The sequence below is a fragment of the Mandrillus leucophaeus genome, unplaced genomic scaffold (genome assembly GCF_000951045.1).
Source record: "Mandrillus leucophaeus isolate KB7577 unplaced genomic scaffold, Mleu.le_1.0 Scaffold170, whole genome shotgun sequence".
Classification (NCBI taxonomy): Eukaryota; Metazoa; Chordata; class Mammalia; order Primates; family Cercopithecidae; genus Mandrillus; species Mandrillus leucophaeus.
This window is the reverse complement of record NW_012101699.1, coordinates 1044113-1062124: the sequence shown is the minus strand read 5'-3', so window position 1 is coordinate 1062124 and position 18012 is coordinate 1044113. Positions and strand designations below refer to the sequence as shown.

The following is an 18012-nucleotide window of genomic DNA, read 5'->3' as shown; positions in this document are numbered from 1 at the left end:
GGAGTGCAGTGCGCAATCTCCGCTCACTGCAAGCTCCGCCTCCTGGGTTCACGTCTTTCTCTTGCCTCAGCCTCCCGAGTAGCTGGGACTACAGGCGCCCGCCACCACATCCAGCTAATTTTTTGTATTTTTAGTAGAGACAGGGTTTCACTGTGTTAGCTAGGATGGTCTTGATCTCCTGACCTCATGATCCGCCTGCCTTGGCCTCCCAAAGTGCTGGGATTACAGGCGCGAGTTACTGCACCCGGCCTCTTCTCTTCAATTTTCTGGAAGAGTATAAGAACTGGAATTAGTTCTTCTTTAAATGTTTGGTAGAATTCTGCAATAAAGAAATGAAGTGCTGGACTTTAATGGGAGACTTTTAATTACAGATTCACTCTCATTACTCTTAACTGCTCTGTTTGATCAGGTTTTCTATTTCCTTTTGATTTTATGTTGGTATATGTGTGTGGGAAAATTTACTAGTGGTTTGTCAGTTTTATTTTTTCAAATATTTTTATTTCACTGATCATCTGTATTGTTTTAGTCTTTTTTAAAATTTTATTTCTTTTGCAGACAGGGTCTTGCTCTGTTGCCCAGGCTGGAGTGCAGATTGGCTCACTGCAACCTCTGCCTCCTGGGCTCAAGTGATTCTTCCATCCAGCCTCCTGAGTAGCTGGGATTACAGGTGTACACCAACACGCCTGGCTTATGTTTGTATTTTTATTTCTAGAGATGGGGTTTTGCCATGTTGCCCAGGTTGGTCTTGAACTCCTGGACTCAAGCAATCAGACCGCCTTGGCCTCCCAAAATGCTGGGATTACAGGCATGAGCCACCATGCCTGACCCTTTAGTCTTGATTTTGCATATTCCTGATTTGAATTTCATTACTATTATTATTATTATTATTATTATTGCTGCTTCTGATTTTGGGTTTGCTTTGTTTTCACTTTTTTCTTTGAGACAGAGTCTCGCTCTGTCACCAGGATGGAGTGCAGTGGCATGATCTCGGCTCTCTGCCTCCTGGGTTCAAGCAATTCTGCCTCAGCCTCCGAGTAGCTGAGACTACAGGTGTGCGCCACCATGCCCAGCTACTTTTTGTATTTTTAGTAGAGACGGGGTTTCACCATGTTGGCCAGGATGGTCTCGATCTCGACCTCATGATTCGCCTACCTTGGCCTCCCAAAGTGCTGGGATTACAGGCATGAGCCACTCTGCTCGGCCTGTTTTTGCTTCTGTAATTCTTGAGATACATCATTAGATTGCTTATTGCAAAACTTTGTTGTTTTGATGTAGGTGTCAATTGCTATGAACTTCCCTCTTCAAACTGCTTTTGCTATATCCCATAGGTTTTGGTATGTTATTTTCATTTTATTGAAGAAATTTTAAAGTTTCCTTCCTAATTTACTCATTGATCCATTGGTTGTTTAGGAGCATGTTTGAAAACTTCCATGTATTCGTACAATTCCAAAAGTTTCTATTGTTACTGATTTCTACCTTTATTCCATTTGTGGTCAGAAAAGATCCTTCGTATGATTTTAATTTTTAAAAGGTTTTTAAAATTAAGAAACACTATCTGACTATATTGCCCAGGCTGGTCTCGAACTCATGGACTCATGAGATCCTGTCTGCCTTACCTGCCCTAGTAGCTGGGACTACATGCAAGCAAAACTGAGTCCAGCTGATCTCAAATCTTTTAATTTTGTTGAGACTTGTTTTGTGGCTTAACATGTGGCCAATCTTGCAGAATACTCTACTGGTGATGAAAACAATGTGTATTTTGCAGCTGTTGTATGAAATATATTGTAAATGTGTTACTTCCATTTGGTCTAAAGTGCAGTTTATATCCAATGTTTCTTTATTTTTTTGAGATGGAGTATCGCTTTGTCGCCCAGGTTAGAGTGCAGTGGTGTGATTTCAGCTCACTGCAGCCTCTGCCTCCCAGGTTCAAGTGATTCTCTGCCTCAGCCTCCCGAGTAGCTGGGATGACAGGTGTGCATCACCATGTCTGGCTGACTTTTGTATTTTTAGTAGAGACGGTTTTGCCGCGTCGGTCAGGCTGGTCTCAAACTCCTGGCCTCAAGTGATCCGCCTGCCTTGGCCTCCAAAAGTGCTGGGATTACATGTGTGAGCCACAGTGCCCTGCTTGTTTTTATCTGATACAAGTATAGCCACTCCTGCTGAGTTTTTATGTCCCTTTGCATGGAGTATCTTTTTTGCACCCTTTTATTTTTAGCCTATATGTGCCTTTAGAAGTGAAGTGAGTTGGTCGGGCATGGTGTTTCCCCAGCACTTTGGGAAACTGAGGTGGGCGGATCACCTGAGGTCAGGAGTTCGAGACCAGCCTGGCCAACACGGTGAAACCTCATCTCTCTAAAAATACAAAAATTAACCAGGGATCGTGGTGGGCACCTGTAATTTATTCAGGAGGCTGAGGCAGGAGAATTGTTTGAAACCAGGAGGCAGAGGTTGCAGTGAGCCGAGACCGCACCACTGCACTCCAGCCGGGGAGACAAAGCAAGACTTTGTCTCAAAAAAAATAAAAAGAAAAAAGAAGAAAGAAGTGAAGTGAGTTTCTTGTAGGTAGCACATGATTGTGTTACAGTTTTTAAAGATTTCATTTCACCAGTTTGTGTCTTTTAAGTGGTGAAATTTAATTTGCTTACATCCAAGGTTATTACTGGTAGGTGAGGACTTATTCCTGTCAATTTTTAATTGCCTTCTGGTTGTTTCATACATCCTTTGTTACTTTTGTTCTCTGCTATTGTTTATCATTAAGCTTTGGTGGGTTACTGTAGTGCTAAGATTTGATTCCTTTCTCTTTCTCCTTTGTGCATCTGCTCTCTACCACCGAGTTTCATCCTCTTGCATGTCTTCCTGGTAGTGAATACTATCTTTTCCAGATACAAAACTCTCTCAAGATGTATAACTTTCTCACTTTTTGTCTATTTCACCCCCATTTCTGAAGGATGGCTTTGAGGGACACAGTATTCTTTCTTGGCTAGCAATTTTCTGCTTTAAGCACTTTAATTCTATCATTCCATTCTCTCCTGGGCTGTAAGATTTCTGTAGAAAAATCTGTTTTTAGTCTAATAGGGATTCCCTTATGTGACTTAATGCTGTTCTCTTGCTGTTTTGTGAACTCTTTCACTCTTGACAATTTGACTATAATGTGACACAGGGAGGATGTTTTCAGATTTACTCTTTGGGAACCACTGGGTTACCTGGATCTGGTGTCCACATATCTCCATAGACTTAGGAAGTTTTCAGATTTTATTAAATAGACTTTTAATGCCTTTCCCCTTCTCTCCTTCTGGAACACCCATAATACAAATATCTGCTTGCCTAATGTTCCATAAGTTTTGTAGGCGTGCTTCATTATTTTTCATTCTTATTTCTTTTTTTGTCTCTGACTTGTTAATTTCAAATAACCTACCTTCACGTTGAGAGATTTTTATGTATGATCGAGTTTGCTGTTGAAATTTTTCATTGTGTGTTTATTTTCATTCACTGAATTCTTTAGCTGAAGGACTTGATTCTTTCTTTTGTTCGATTTCCTGTTCACATTGTGAACTGTTTCCCCAACTCTGCTGATATCTATACATGTTTTCTTGTATCTCTCTGAGTTTCCATATCATCATAATTTTGAATTCCTTTTCTGGCAATTCATTGAGGTTTTTCCCATTGTAGTGTGTTACTAGGGAATTAGGTTCCTTTGATGGCATCATATTTCCTTATTTCATGTTTCTTGTGTCCCTGTGTTGATGTCTGTGTATCTGGTGGAGCAATCACTTCTTTCAAATTTTCTAGAGTGGTTCTCCTGAAGAAAGATTTTCACCTACAGTTTAGTCTTAGTGTGCCAGTTGGGAAGGGTGCGGTGACTATGTTTCTGGATAGGTGCAGTGGTACAGTGTTTGTGCAGTTTCAGCTGAATTCAACATCAGCAGTACCCATGGGTGCCTCAGTGGTATAGGCTGTGGATGTTTGTGGCAGTGGTGTAAGTTGTTATCCTTTCAAAGGCCTTTGAGGACCTACTATTCTTGCTTTTCCCACAATGAGGAGACTTAGCCAAAGTGATCCCTGTTGGTGTGAAGTCTGATGTTACCTATAAGCAGCTGCAGCAGCACTGGATTCCAGGAGCAGGTGCTCAGAATGACTATGGGACCATGTCCTAGGCTCAGTCTCACAAACCTATTTGTGGCACCTGTGGCAAAGTAGGATATATGTTACCCACATGGTCAGGATCTGTGACTGTAAGGTACTCACTAGTAGCTTGGACCTAAGGGTCTACATTGTGGCTGTGACTCTATCCCTGGGAGTTAGGGCGTAACACTGGCCTGACTAGGTAGAAGGGGCATTCTGGAAGTTTGCGTCAAGGGTCTGGCTGCAATTCAGGAACACGAGCCAGCAGGGCTCAGTGGCAACTAGGGTCCCACGGAATGAAGCACCATACACTATTGACTATAGACCCTGGGATGGCAGGGCCCAGCAGTATCTTAGATCTGTGAAGTCCAGTGCAATGACAGCAAGCATCCCAGCTTAGGGGAGCAGAGCTGTTGTGTGGACCCAGCATGGGAGGGGGGGATAGCACAGTGATAATTCCACTCTCCAAGAGGAAGGTTATCTAAGCAGTTGAGCTTCTTGAAGACTAGCGCAGGTTCAAGCAAGCAGGGTACTAAAGTTCTGTGGCCTGTAAGGGCAACGTGTCTCAGCTCAGTCACTGCTCTATTTCTTTGGGACGTGGTGTACTACATCAGCTCATTCCTGGCATGCACAACAGCTCAGTTTGGCCAAGGCATCAATTCCCCAAAGGATAAGCTCAGGCCCAGGGGGCATACTCTTTTGGGTGGGCCAGGCACCACTTCCCTGGGATGCTGGGAGCTGCTTCAGCTTAGGTACTGGGATGTCTGATCACTCTGGAGGGCCAATGCACCACTTCCTGGGATGCATGGCGCTGCTTCAACTGAGGCACTGGGGAGGCATGATTGCTCTGAGTGTTCAAGGTACTGTTTTCCCAAAACGCAGGATACTGCTTCAGCTCCTGTCCAAATCTGTGCGGGAAAGGATAGGTGGAGTGGCTCCATCTCTGCTTGTCTCCTCAAGAACAGAGCCAACAGCTGCACCCAGCTCAGCTTAGACACGTAGGGCCACTGTGCTGGGGTGGTTTGGTGGCAGCTTAGCCTCAGGGACAAAGGGGAGCCATGACTACTCGCCCCTGGAGCGAGACACACTTCAGTCACAGCTCCAATTCCAAGATGGTATTGCACAGCAGCTGTGTGGGCTGCCGGGGTTGGGGCACGGTGCTAGCTCCTTCTCTGTGGGGTGCACAGCCAGGTGGACTCAGCTGGGTTTAGTGTCTGTGAGGACTGGTGGGAACCCCAGTGGTGAGGTCTGCAGGTACCCACAGTGTTGAAGGGGCTGCTGGGATCCTCTCACTTACCTCCTCACCACAGTGAGTTCTTCCTGGTTCCCAGCTGATCCTGGTTAGAGGATGGGACAGTAGAGGCCCAGCGTTTCCTTCCCATCTCTCTGTGGCTATCTGAGACGTCTGCGCTCTCAGAGCTTCTGTCATTCCTCGGATGCACTTCTGTACTCTCCCTCTGTTATTTTCATTAAGTTGTTTATTTATTGTTCAGGCTTTTTTTTGTGAGGAGGACAAGTTCTAAGGATTTCGAATGGGTCATTTTCCTAAGGTAACTCAGATCTGGGTTATTATTCTCATTATTAAGGAATCTGAGGAGATTTTACAGGAATCTCACGGCTTCCATGTTGTTCAGATCAGAATGCTACCGGAGAGTTTTGAACAGAAAAGCTCCCGACGCTGTCTGAGGCTTGGAGAACGACAATCTTCCCTCCACAGGAGGCCCAGGTAGGGTCTCTAACATTTCAGAGACAAGAAGAGCCTGAACTAGGCGAGCAGCAGTAGGGAAAGAAAGAAGACCACAAAGTCAAGAAAGATTTAGCAGGTAAAACCAACAGAACCTCATGACTGACACGAAGGCACGCACGAAGAGGGGGGTTTGAGGAGAGGTGCCCCCAGACTTCTGGCTCGCTGACGAGCCGTGTGAGAGTGCCTGCCTCACACTGCATTATGGAATAGCCAAAAGCAGAGAGCGGGAGCTGGTGGCGGCAGTTCAGTCTTCAGCAAGCTGATGTGAATGCATGTAGGGTATCTAATCAGAGACCTACAAATATTTAGATATATCATATTTTCCACCTCTGAACTTTGAACACCTTTTACAGCAAAAGGACAAAGTATCTCTTCTCTGTGTTAGGTATTAATGCCAATACCTTCACTGTGATTTCTCTTTGGACTTAGCTTCAGTATTACTACCTTCTTCTGAATTATCCTTTGAGTTTTTAATCAGCTCTTCAACATTTCCCATCACTTTGTGACAGGTAAACCTGTGACAGGTGTAAGTGTCTATGTATGTGTGTATAATCTGATCTCTTACTGGAATCTGTCTAAAAGCCACTATTTTTAAAAAATAATTTTTCATTCTAAGTCTATCTGCATCCTGCTAACTCTCAAGTACCTAAGATGAGGTGCAAAATTCTTTCATGAAGATCGCTTTTTATTAAGGTCTCTTACCTTCACCTAAATTCCATGCCATTAAGCCACTGTTTTTCAAGGTGTGGTCCATGGGACAGATGCATTAAATCTACCTTGAATGCTTAATAATGTATAATAATAAAATTGATACTAACTAAGGTTTATTCGGTACATACCATGTGCTAGGTACTGTTCTAAGCCCTTCACAAGTACTGACTCATGTTATTGTCACAATCACTTTATGGGAAAAGAACTGTATTATCCCATTTTACAGAAGAGGAGCTTGAGGCAGAGATTAAATAATTTGCCCACATCAAAAGCTGGTAAGTAGGCCCTATCCAGACTTGCTGAATTAAGGGGAGGAAAGATCTTGGAAATTCGCAATTTTAAAAAGTGCTCCCGCCCCCAAAAGGAGCTCTCACATGATTCTTTTGTATACTAAAGTTTGAGACTCACTGAACTAAGTACAAACCCTAGTTTCAAAGCATTTTCCCGTAACATGCTACCCACTTACTGATATTCTCCGTACTTCACACTGTGCCCTAATCCTTTAATAATAAAACTCCTCAAATTTACCTCATCACACACAGAATGTTAGAAATGACAAAACCACAGAAAGGCATCATTTCACAAAGGAGAAAAACCAAGCCCCAGAAAGAGGTGAGGTGATCTGCCTGAAGTTACTAAAAGGATTCAGACTAGGACCATAGACATTCTTCCTACTCCAGTTCTTCCTCCACTATAAAATGCTGAAAAGACTTTCTATAGCACACAGCTGGAGGGGTTTGTTAGGGGCCAGATTATCTTACCTCATCTGCTCAAAGCTGCAACAGTTAACACTATTCCATATTTGAAATCAAAGTGGCAAAATGTTTGAATTGGCAGAAAACAAGTTAAAACAATTCATACGGCTTAATCTAACAGGAATAGTTTGTTCAAAGCCAGAGGGTTCAGAGTATATTAAGGATAGGTCACTTTGATGAAATTCATCTCAGGTTTCACCATTCAGTAATCAGAACTCTCCCATAGAATTAGAGTAAGTCTGTATCTACACAGAGTAGGGTTTTCTTCTGGTAAACACTAGGGAAATCTAGCTATAGAATCTTTCCCCAGTGCAAAGTGCCTTGTAGTCTTCACCCTCCTTCATTCATTCACCACCACTTTTTTCCATTTTTTTTCTCAAAAGAAGCATCTGTTAACTCTTTTCCAAGAAACCATCTGCCTGTGCCCGGATCACTCCTCTCCTCTCTACATAACCTTAATTTATTAACATCATCTTCCTTTGTTCTTCGACATTTCCTCCTTTCATAGCTCCTTCTCCCTAAGTCTCTTGCATCAGAAAAGAATCGTATATCACTCCACTGCTAAAAAACTGTACTGATGGCCTGGCATGGTGGCTCACGCCTATAATCCCAGCACTTTGGGAGGCTGAGGTGGGTGGATCACCTGTGGTCAGGAGTTCGAAATCAGCCTGGCCAACATGGCAAAACCCCGTCTCTACTAAAAATACAAAAATTAGTCAGGTGTGGTGGTGGGTGCCTGTAATTCCAGCTACTCGGGAGGCTGAGGCAGGAGAATGGCCTGAACCTGGGAGGCAGAGGTTGCAGTGAGTTGTTATCGAGCCATTGTACTCCAGCCTGGGCAACAGAACAAGACTCTGTCTCCAAAAAACAAAACAAAACAAAAAAACAGTACTGATTATAGAATAAAGTCTAACTTTCTTATGTGATTCATGCCCTTCATAGTCTAGTGACAATTTATTCATCTAGTATCAGTTCAACAGTCACAAGGCTCCTGCCCACTATTCCTGATGTTCCAGTCATTCAACTCTTTCATCTCTCTGTGGAAAATGATCCGTTTGCCTGACTCTCCTTCATCTCCATCTGATGAAGTCTTATTCATCCTTTAAAATTCAGCTCCAAGGTCACTACCTACCTTCTCTGTGAAGTGTCCTTGACTCAGTGAGAGTAACATCATTCTGTCCCCAAAGAATAACTCTTACACCACACAGTATTTTGACTGCATCTGTCATTCGAACAGAAGGTAAGCTCATTCTTGAATTCATTTAAATATTTACTGAGGCAGTGCAATGTGCCAGGCCCCATGCTAAACCCCAAAGGATATAGAAATGAATTATCTTCCAAAGACCATGATCTTAAGAGCATATTTTGTGCTTTAAAAAAAATCAGATCTTAAGCCTGACATGTAATATTTAGAAGGCATATAATACAGTCTTTGTATATGAAAAGTGTTATTTATTTACAAAATAGCAGGACATTAAAAAGAAGGTATCAGAGTATCTTCAGTATCTTTTAAAAACTGCTAAGATAATAACTTCTCAGCTCAAACATCTATTTCCCCTTTCCAGTTCTTTTGGAATTGTTAATCCTTAAGAAACACAATGAACAAAATTCACTCTGCTATCCAAAATGACAAAAGAAGTCTGTTTTGGGGTCATATAATCCTTTTCTGTAGGACAAATCTTGGCAGTATATACAATACTTCTTCTCTCCCAATTTGGAAGAAAACAAAAAAAAAACCTTTTGAACCCACCATTTTTCAAAGATTAACTGTACTCATGCAAAGTTTTAGCTTTTCTCTGACGCAGGAATGTTCCATGTATTTCCACACTCCCCTGACAGGCAAATGCATTCTCCAATTAGCTACTCACTGACCTTTCATGATGAAAATAGGCAATAAGAGTGTACTTCATTTCAGCAACCCTGAGATATTTATAAAGTCAAACAATATTACATACACATGTTATGGCAAGAAGCTTTTACAAATTTTAAAGACCTTAAAAAGCATATGCATTTTCACTGGGAAGCTTTAAGAACACATTCTACATTCAGGTGTCCATTAAGCTGCAGGATGTTTTACATCTGCCCCACTCCTAAAGAGTAAAATGAAAGCTTCATCGTTCTGCTTCAGAAACCAAGTTTGACCACTTCGAAATTAAAGGTGCAATATTAACCATGTAACTGGTAAACATTTTACATGCTTCAGAAAATCCTTAAGCATTCATTCAAAATAAAGGTAACAAACATCTACCCTTTTGTGTAAAATAACTATCACTGACTTAATTCAACAGTGACATTTAAGTTTACCATCAGTAGGAATCTGAACTATCTAGACCTATAGATAGTAATTAGATGCATTCTGACAGTTTTCCAGGAAGAGCAAACCACAGACACTCAGCCATGAACTGAAAAGCCAAAGCATTAGATTCTTATACCACACGTAAAATGTTCTCAATTGTGAGTATTTTACTATGTTTAGAAAGTTATTTACAACGTATGGACCTCTTTGGCAACATGTTCTACAGGAAGAACTGCTTCATGGTAACAGTTTGTGGGGGCCGGGTGTGGAGGTTCATGCCTTAATTCCAGCACTCTGGGAGGCTAAGGCAGGAGGATCACATGAGGTTGGGAGTTTGAGACCAGCCTGGCCAACATGGTGAAATCCCATCTCTCCCAAAAACACAAAAATTAGCCAGCATGGTGACGGGCACCTGTAGTCCCAGCTACTCGGGAGGCTGGGGCAGGAGAATCGCTTGAGCCCAGGAAGCAGAGGTTGCAGTGAACCAAGATCACGCCACTGCACTCCAGCCTGGGTGACAGAGCGAGACCCAGTCTCAAAAAACAAAAACAAAAACAGTTCGTGGGAGAAAATCAAGAGTCTGTCCCTAAACTCACTGGTTTTCCTTGGCTAATATTCTGGCTTCTCTTTTAAAATAGCCAAAGGTTTCAACCAGTCTAGCTGTTGCCACCTTCTTATTAAACTTTAATAAGCTAAGCTTTTTAAGCCACATAAAAATTTCATCAAGCATTTGTCAACCTTAGGGAAAACGGAAGGAGGAAAAAAGGTCAGAACATCACTTTCCACCACAGTAGCATCTGGAGAGAGATGCTTTGGAAGGATCCTGCATGCAGTCAGCCGCAAAATAAATGCTAGGAAACAAGCTCGCTGTTTGTGGCCTGCACCAGATGGCGATTACGTTTACTCCTTCATCACCCGCAGGCCCCACACTGGGTGCTAATTAAAGCACTATCTCCCAATAGCAGGCTCCTGGGACAACTGTGAGCCTTTGTTCCAGCGTCCTCGGGTGTGCTGCACGCAGTCCGCTGCCACAGGCTTGCCTGTCAAGAACACCACTTCAGAGCAGCTCCTTATCATTTCACTTTCAGTGTTTCATATGTCAACATATTTTAAAAACAAATCTTTCGTTTTCTCTTTTTTTTTAAACTATTACATGTTATAGGAGGGAAAAGGAGGTGGGCTGTCTGGGGTCCTCAAGACATGAGAAACCGGTGGTGGGTTCCAAGCTTCCTTACTTCCCCCATAGATCCCTGACAGTGTGCTGCAGAAGCCTCCAACCTGGAACTGCCCACAGGACCAGAGCACCCCCACCACCCCGCCCCAGAAAAAGCCAAGAAAAGCCCAACTCCTCTAGCCAAAGTACCAGGAGAAGAACGGCCTAACATCAGAAAACACCTGGGTAATGCTCATTCTACTCCAGCCAGGCGCCCAAGGAAAAATCACCATCCCCCTGCCGCCCTGGTCTCACAGAGCCCGGTGGGAACAGGCTCTCCCAGCCCGCTCCTCAGGAAGGAAACTGTGCACACTGGTCTAAGTAACATCCAGAGAACACGCCACCCAACAGCAGAATATTTTTTCCAAGCACCAAAGAAACACTGACTAAGACAAACCACATCCTAGATCATAAAACCTCAAGAAACAGAAGTGGACTGAAATCATACAGTATTTCCCTGAGCATAATGGAATCACACTAGAAATCAGTAACACAAAGATAATAGTGAAATCTTGGCAGGGCACGGTGGCTCACACCTGTAATGCCAGCCCTCTGGAAGGCCGAGGTGGGAGGATCGCTTGAGGTCAGGAGTTCAAGACCAGCCTGGGCAACACAGTGAAACCTCATCTCTACCAAAAAATACAAGTTAGCCAGACATGGTGGCATACGCCCATAATCCCAGCTACCCGGGAGGCAGAGGTAAGAGAATCACTTGAACCCGGGAGGTGGAGGTTGCATGGAGCTGAGATCATACCGCTGCACTCAGGAAAGGAGTAAACATAATGAAGGAGTAAATGTAATTGCCATCGGGTGCAGGCCACAAACAGCAAGCTTGTTTCCTAGCATTTATTTTTAGTAGAGACGGGGTTTCACCGTGTTAGCCAGGATGGTCTCGATCTCCTGACCTCGTGACTTGCAGTCTATATTTTGTTTTGTTCAACCTCTTAACAAGGTTTTCAAAACGCAAAAATTTCTACTTTTTATGAAGTTTATTTTTTCTTTTATGAATTGTGCTTTTGGTGTCAAGTCTAAAAACTCTTTACTTATCCCTAGATATCCCAAAGATCTTCTACTATTTTTCCTGAAAGTTTTATATTATGTTTTACATTTAAGTCTGTGATTAGTTTATTTGAAGCCTTTGCTGTTTTCTAAAGTAAGAATTAAGGGCTATAAATTTCTCTCTCAACATTTCTTTAAGGCTGTGCCTCACATATTTTGATATGCTATATTTTCATTTTCATTCAGTCCTATGTATTTTTCCTTTTGAGATTTCTTTTCTCTATACATCACTGAGAAGCATATTGCTGAATTTCCAGTAGTTTAGAGATTTTACTTTTTTTTTTCTCCTTTTGAGAGAGGGTCTCACTCTGTCGCCCAGGCTGGAGTGCAGGGCCACGATCACGGCTCACTGCAGCCTCTGCTTCCCAGGCTCAAGCAATTCTCGTGCTTCAGCCTCCTGAATGGATGGGGCTACAGGCGCACGGAACCTTGCCCAGCTAAGTTTTTGTGTTTTTAGTAGAGATGGGGTTTGCCATGTTGGCCAGGCTGGTCTTGAACTCCTGACCTCAAGTGATCCATCCACCTTGGCTTCCCAAAGTGCCGGTATTACAGGTGTGAGCCACTGCGCCCGGCCCGTGATTCCACCTATTTAACATTCTTGAAATGACAAAACTATAGAGATGAGAAACCAATGAGTGGTAGATTAGGGAAGGGGTTTGGTTATAAAAGAGCAGCACAAGGGACCCTTGTGACGGAACTGGTCTGTATCCTGACCGTGATGTTGGTCACGTGAATCTACACATGCAACAAAACTGCACAGACCAAAGACAGACACACATACACACACACAAGTAAGTACAAATTAAACTGGAGAGATGGGGAGATTTCAGTGTATTCAGGAAGATCAGTGGATTTTATCCATGCCAATTTCCAGGTTATGGTACTGACCACAGTTATACAAGATGTTGTTACTCAGGGAGAAAATGAGTGAAGGGGATAAGAGACCTCTTTGTATTTGTATTATCTCGTACAAATGCAAGCAAATCTACATTTTCCTGAAATGCATATAACCTGAAACTAATCATGAAGGAACATAAGACATCAGATAAACTCAAATAGAAAATAATTGATCTGTACTCTTCAGAAACGTCAATGTCATAAAACCAAGTAAGAAGAGACAACTGAATGCAAAATCCAATGAGCTCCAATCAATCCAGGATTTTCTCTGCTATAAAGGTCATTATTGAGCCAGTTTTACAAAACCCAAGAAAGGTCTATCAATCAGATAATGTATTATATCAATGCTAATTTACTGATTTTGACAACCACACTATGGTTATATAAGAGAATGTTGTTTTTAAAAATATATAACAAAGTATTTAAGGGTAACATGGCATCATATCTCAAACTTACTCTCAAATAGTTTTGTTAAGGTATATATACAAAGGCTGAGGATGGTGTTTACACCCATAATCCCAACACTTAGGGAGGCCAAGGTGGGAGGATCGTTTGAGCCCGAGTTTGAGACCAGCCTGGGCAACACTGCAAGACCTGGTCTGTGCAAAAAATTAAAAAGTTAGCCAGGCATGGTGATGCATAGCTTTAGTCCTAGCTACTCAGAAGGTTGAGGCTGGAGGATCGCTTGAGCCCAGGAGTTGGGGCTGCAGTGAGCCATGACTGCCACCACACTCCAGCCTGAGTGACAGGGCAAGGCCCTGACTCTTAAAAAAAATTTTTTTTAATTAAAAAAGTATAGATACATAGAAAAGGAAATATAGTAAAACATTAACAGCTGTAGAATCTGAGTGAAGGGAATACCTGACACTTATCTTGCACATTTTTGTTAAGTCTAAAATGACAAATATAAAAATTATCAAAATAAAAAAAATTAAAAGTGCACAGGCAGAGCCTGGCACATAAAGCTTCCATAAACTACAGTGTTTGGGTATTTGATATCTACTTTCAGATGAAGAAAGAAGTTGAGATGCTAAATAAACTGTCCATCAGGGATGAGGGATCATGGGAAACCGGCGGTACAGGAGGGAAGTGAGCTGAGACCGGTTCCGTGCCGAAGTCTGTGCTGCTCCCACTAGAAAGAGGAAGGATAAAAATCCCAGTGTCCCTGTCCCCACGGGGCTTTGAATGTACTGTGTTAGGAGAAGATAATTGGCTTCAAACCACTCTCCAAGCAAGTCACTTCTTAGTTTTCCACATGCAAAGTCTCGGCTAGGGACCTAACAGCCCGAACCTGGCTCCTAGGGTGGGTATTCTGTCCACAGCACATCAAACAAACTTAAGCTACCAACTGAGAGCCACCGTCTCCAGGCCCTCATACCAGGGAAGCACACTGCTTTTCCTAGGTTTATTCACTCAACCCAAATTCCCTGAGTGCCTCAGATGTGCTGTCAACGGAACTTCTAGGATGACCATCCAGAGAAATGTGTTCTGTTGGTCCTCCCCACCTCACCCGTACCAACCATGTCTGAGCTTAGATGACAGAGGTTTTTCACTGATTTCGTTTTCTAAATAGATAATACTTTCCCAGTTCAAAATTCACATGGGAAAGAATTTCACACAGGAAGGGGTAGTGTGAAGTCTCCCTAACCCCCCTCCTAGTTCCCATTTCCAGAAACATCCAAAGTTACTAGTTTAAAAATGCAACTATGTGATATTTCTCCAAATTAATAGAATTATCTAGATAATACTATGATATCAAGCTATCTACCTGAACAGACTATTCTAGGTGATCACAACAAATGTAGTATCCTTTAGGTTATTTTAAATATCCCTTAAATACTTGTGTAGACATTTTCAACATATTAAAATGACTGAGTAAGGTAACAACATTTTTTAAAAGAAAAAACATGTTAGTAAGATGCATGGACACGACAGATGTCTGTGAACTCTGGCTGGTAAGAACCAATCACTGCTGAGTACTGAGCTCACCTGGTTCCTGTCGCGTGCATTTGTGTACCTGATCTTCTGAATGAAGTAGAATATGAGCCATGCTGAAGAAATAATCATCAAAACAATAAAGGATATTGACACGAAGACTAGAGAGCCACGGCTGAAGTTCTTCGGTGGCATTCGAGTTCCAACAGCTATTGTCATTTGTACAGAGATGTTTTTCTCCAGATAACTCAAAATATCCTTACCCCTCAATTCTGTTATCATGACAGCAATAATATCTCCAGTGCCTGTAATATAAAATAAATATATAACTCAAGTGACATTTAAAATTTACAGAAACATCAAATATATAAACACACCACTTAGGTAACTACCGTAATATCTGGTAATGGAAAGGGCATGGGAACTCCACTTCTCAACTGAAATGAAGCTGCAGCTGGGTATGCTGGCACCAAGTGGGAACATGTAATTTGTTGTATGGTACTTAAGACTTAAACAGACATAAGGCATAGAACGATTGCAGTGTTAAGAACCATATTAACTTGTCTGACAACTACATTTAAAAAAGAGTATTAAACCAACCAAATGTGACAACAGACAGCAATATAACATTATACAGCAACAGAAGTGTATCAACATCATGGTAGATATACACTGTAAAATCTTTTCTATTTTAAAATGATCTTCAGAAAGTCTTAATTCCTTAAGAAATGGAGTAAAGTGCTGTTTTTATAGCATAAATTGGTACTTCTTGCACTAATCTAGGAACATTCATGGAGCACCCACTGTCTGTAGAACTAGTGCAAGGAACAAAAACAAGTACAGGATACCACGCTTTCTAATCTCACCGAGACACAGGACACACAGCTGGTAACAGAGCTACAAAGTGCCAAATGGTGGTACCTTTTATTAGTGACCATCTGAAACTAACTTGGGTCTTACGTCCGGACTTGAGTGGAGCGAGGCTCCTTGCTAGTTTACCCCAGAACTCTTCTGGAAATCAAATGTTCCAGAGACAGGTCCAGGCTTCAACATTCTGGACTGGTTTGGCATCAAAATACCTCCAGCCTCTAACAGTTGTCCAGAAGTCTGCCCACAGTCACAGGCTATGTAAGTTAATTACGACGATGGTCTTAAGTTGCTTTATAGTTACCTAGACCTTTCCCCTATATAATTTCCAGAAGTAGTAACATTAGAGGAATTGAATATCTATTCCTATGGACAGCAGGAAACTGCTATCCCTTTCCTCCTCCACAAGGGAAATAACTTCCCAGTGTCTTTTAAGAAAACAGAGAAACTTCTATCAATCTATCAGCAACTGTCCTTTCACAAGCTGAAGCTGCCGGTGGCAACATATAACTTCTACATTTGCCTTCTCCACAGAGACTCTAAGAGGGACTAGGGTCAGCAGACGGGAAATAAATATTTTATTTTGGGAAAGATAAAATTATAACCACTTATTTGAATCTGAATAAGGTTTGTACATACAAATGTAAACCAACAAACCAAACAAGCAAAAGTCCCCAAAACTTGTCCTTTTCAATGCTTCTTCAATGAATAACACATTGAAATATTTTGGTTTTACATGTTTCATTTATCATATTTAGCTAAAAGAACCACTGTGTTACATGCAGTCACAGGAGACTACATGCAACTGAAAAAGAAATTCAACAAGGCTGGGTGCAGTGGCTCATGCCTGTAATCCCAGCACTTTGGGAGGCTGGGGCAGGTGAATTGCTTGAGCTCAGGAGTCCAAGACCAGCCTGGGCAACATGGCGAAACCCTGTCTCTCACAAAAACAGGAAAATGAGCCAGGCATGGTGGCACGTGTCTGTGTTCCCAGATACTCAGGAGTACTCCTCATACTCCACCCCTAAAGCCTGAGGTGGGAGGATCACTGGAGTCTAGGAAGTTGAGGCTGCAGTGAGCTGAGATCACATCACTGCATGCCAACCTGGGTGACAGAGTGAGACCCTCAAAAAAAAAGAAGAGAAATGTAACAGTAAAAGGAGTTTTACAGAAAATGTAACCCAATGGAACATACACCTTTTTACTACCTTACTCAAAATTCTTACAGCCACTTTATTAGAAGAGCAGTTTATCAGAATACTGATTAAAAATCCACAAAAAAACTATAAAATTAAAGCAAGCAATAAACATCTAATTAACATCTAATTACCTTCCTGAAATAAGAGTTTTGATCAGTAAGTTAGAGACAATCATAAAATAATGCTAAGCCACTTTAAATTTCCCTTTAGAAATCTCTTTTAAAATGTTGTTCAACAGGCCATGATCTGTGGTATAAGATACCAGGTATGGCTATAAAGTAACTGAGACGGATCCCACAAACAACATATGACAATCAGTCTCATTGCTTTATAAGCACACCAGGTACAAATGGTTTTAGAAATCAGTTGAGGCTCCCTCTTGAAGACTCAAGCTGGAAAAGGAGTAGGGAAAGCTGAACAGGTAGCCAAGGAAACCAATCCGTGTAATTCCATTCAAAGAACACTAAATAAGAACACCAACTAATTTCAACAGGGAAGCTGTTTGGGAAAAGAAGTGTGTAATTATTTCAACCATCCATTCAACAATATTTATTGAACACATACTATGATAAGGCTCCTTTCACCTCTTAAAGAGAGTAGAGAATTACCTGCTCTTGATGCAAAAATCCACGTGCCTTCAGGAGCAAAGGGGAACCTTTCGGACTAGGGAGAGAAGCTGCTCGCAGTGGCGTCCTTACAACAGCACAGACAAGAGCCGCGCAGAGGAGCCCGACCCTGCCGACCAGGCAGGAGGACAGCAGAGAGGCCAGCAGAACGAAAGTCCACCACCGACACTTGCAAAGGACTGGAGTGTTAGCCATTTTAGGTCTTAAATCTCTTACAGAATCTGGTGAAAGTTATATAGGAGTCCCCCCCTAGGAGAAAGGGCCTTCTCCCCAAACTCCACCCCTAAAGCCTGATAGGGTTCAAAGACCCTGACCTAAAGCTGCCTCAGACACTTGACTTTTAAAGATCTGAGGAGCTCTGGCCCAGCTTCAGGAGGGATACACACACCGAAGGAAATGTAGGCATCAGAATAAAGGCCCAGTCAGAGCAGGCAGTGACTGATAAGAGTTAAGAATAATTAGACCGTAGTGTTGTGGCCCACACCTGTAATCCCAGCACCTTGGGAGGCCGAGGCGGGCGGATCACGAGGTCAGGAGATCGAGACCATCCTGGCTAACATGGTGAAACCCCATCTCTACTAAAAA

At 42.3% G+C, this 18012-nt stretch overlaps 1 protein-coding gene across 1 annotated transcript in view; it reads right to left on the bottom strand.

The window, feature by feature from the left end:
* RNF130 (ring finger protein 130) overlaps positions 1-18012 on the bottom strand; it is a 107738-nt gene that overhangs the window by 37688 nt on the left and 52038 nt on the right. Inside the window, exon 3 of the mRNA XM_011976856.1 lies at positions 14790-15040. Coding sequence (XP_011832246.1) covers positions 14790-15040 — 251 coding nt within the window. The remainder of the gene's footprint in view (positions 1-14789; positions 15041-18012) is intronic.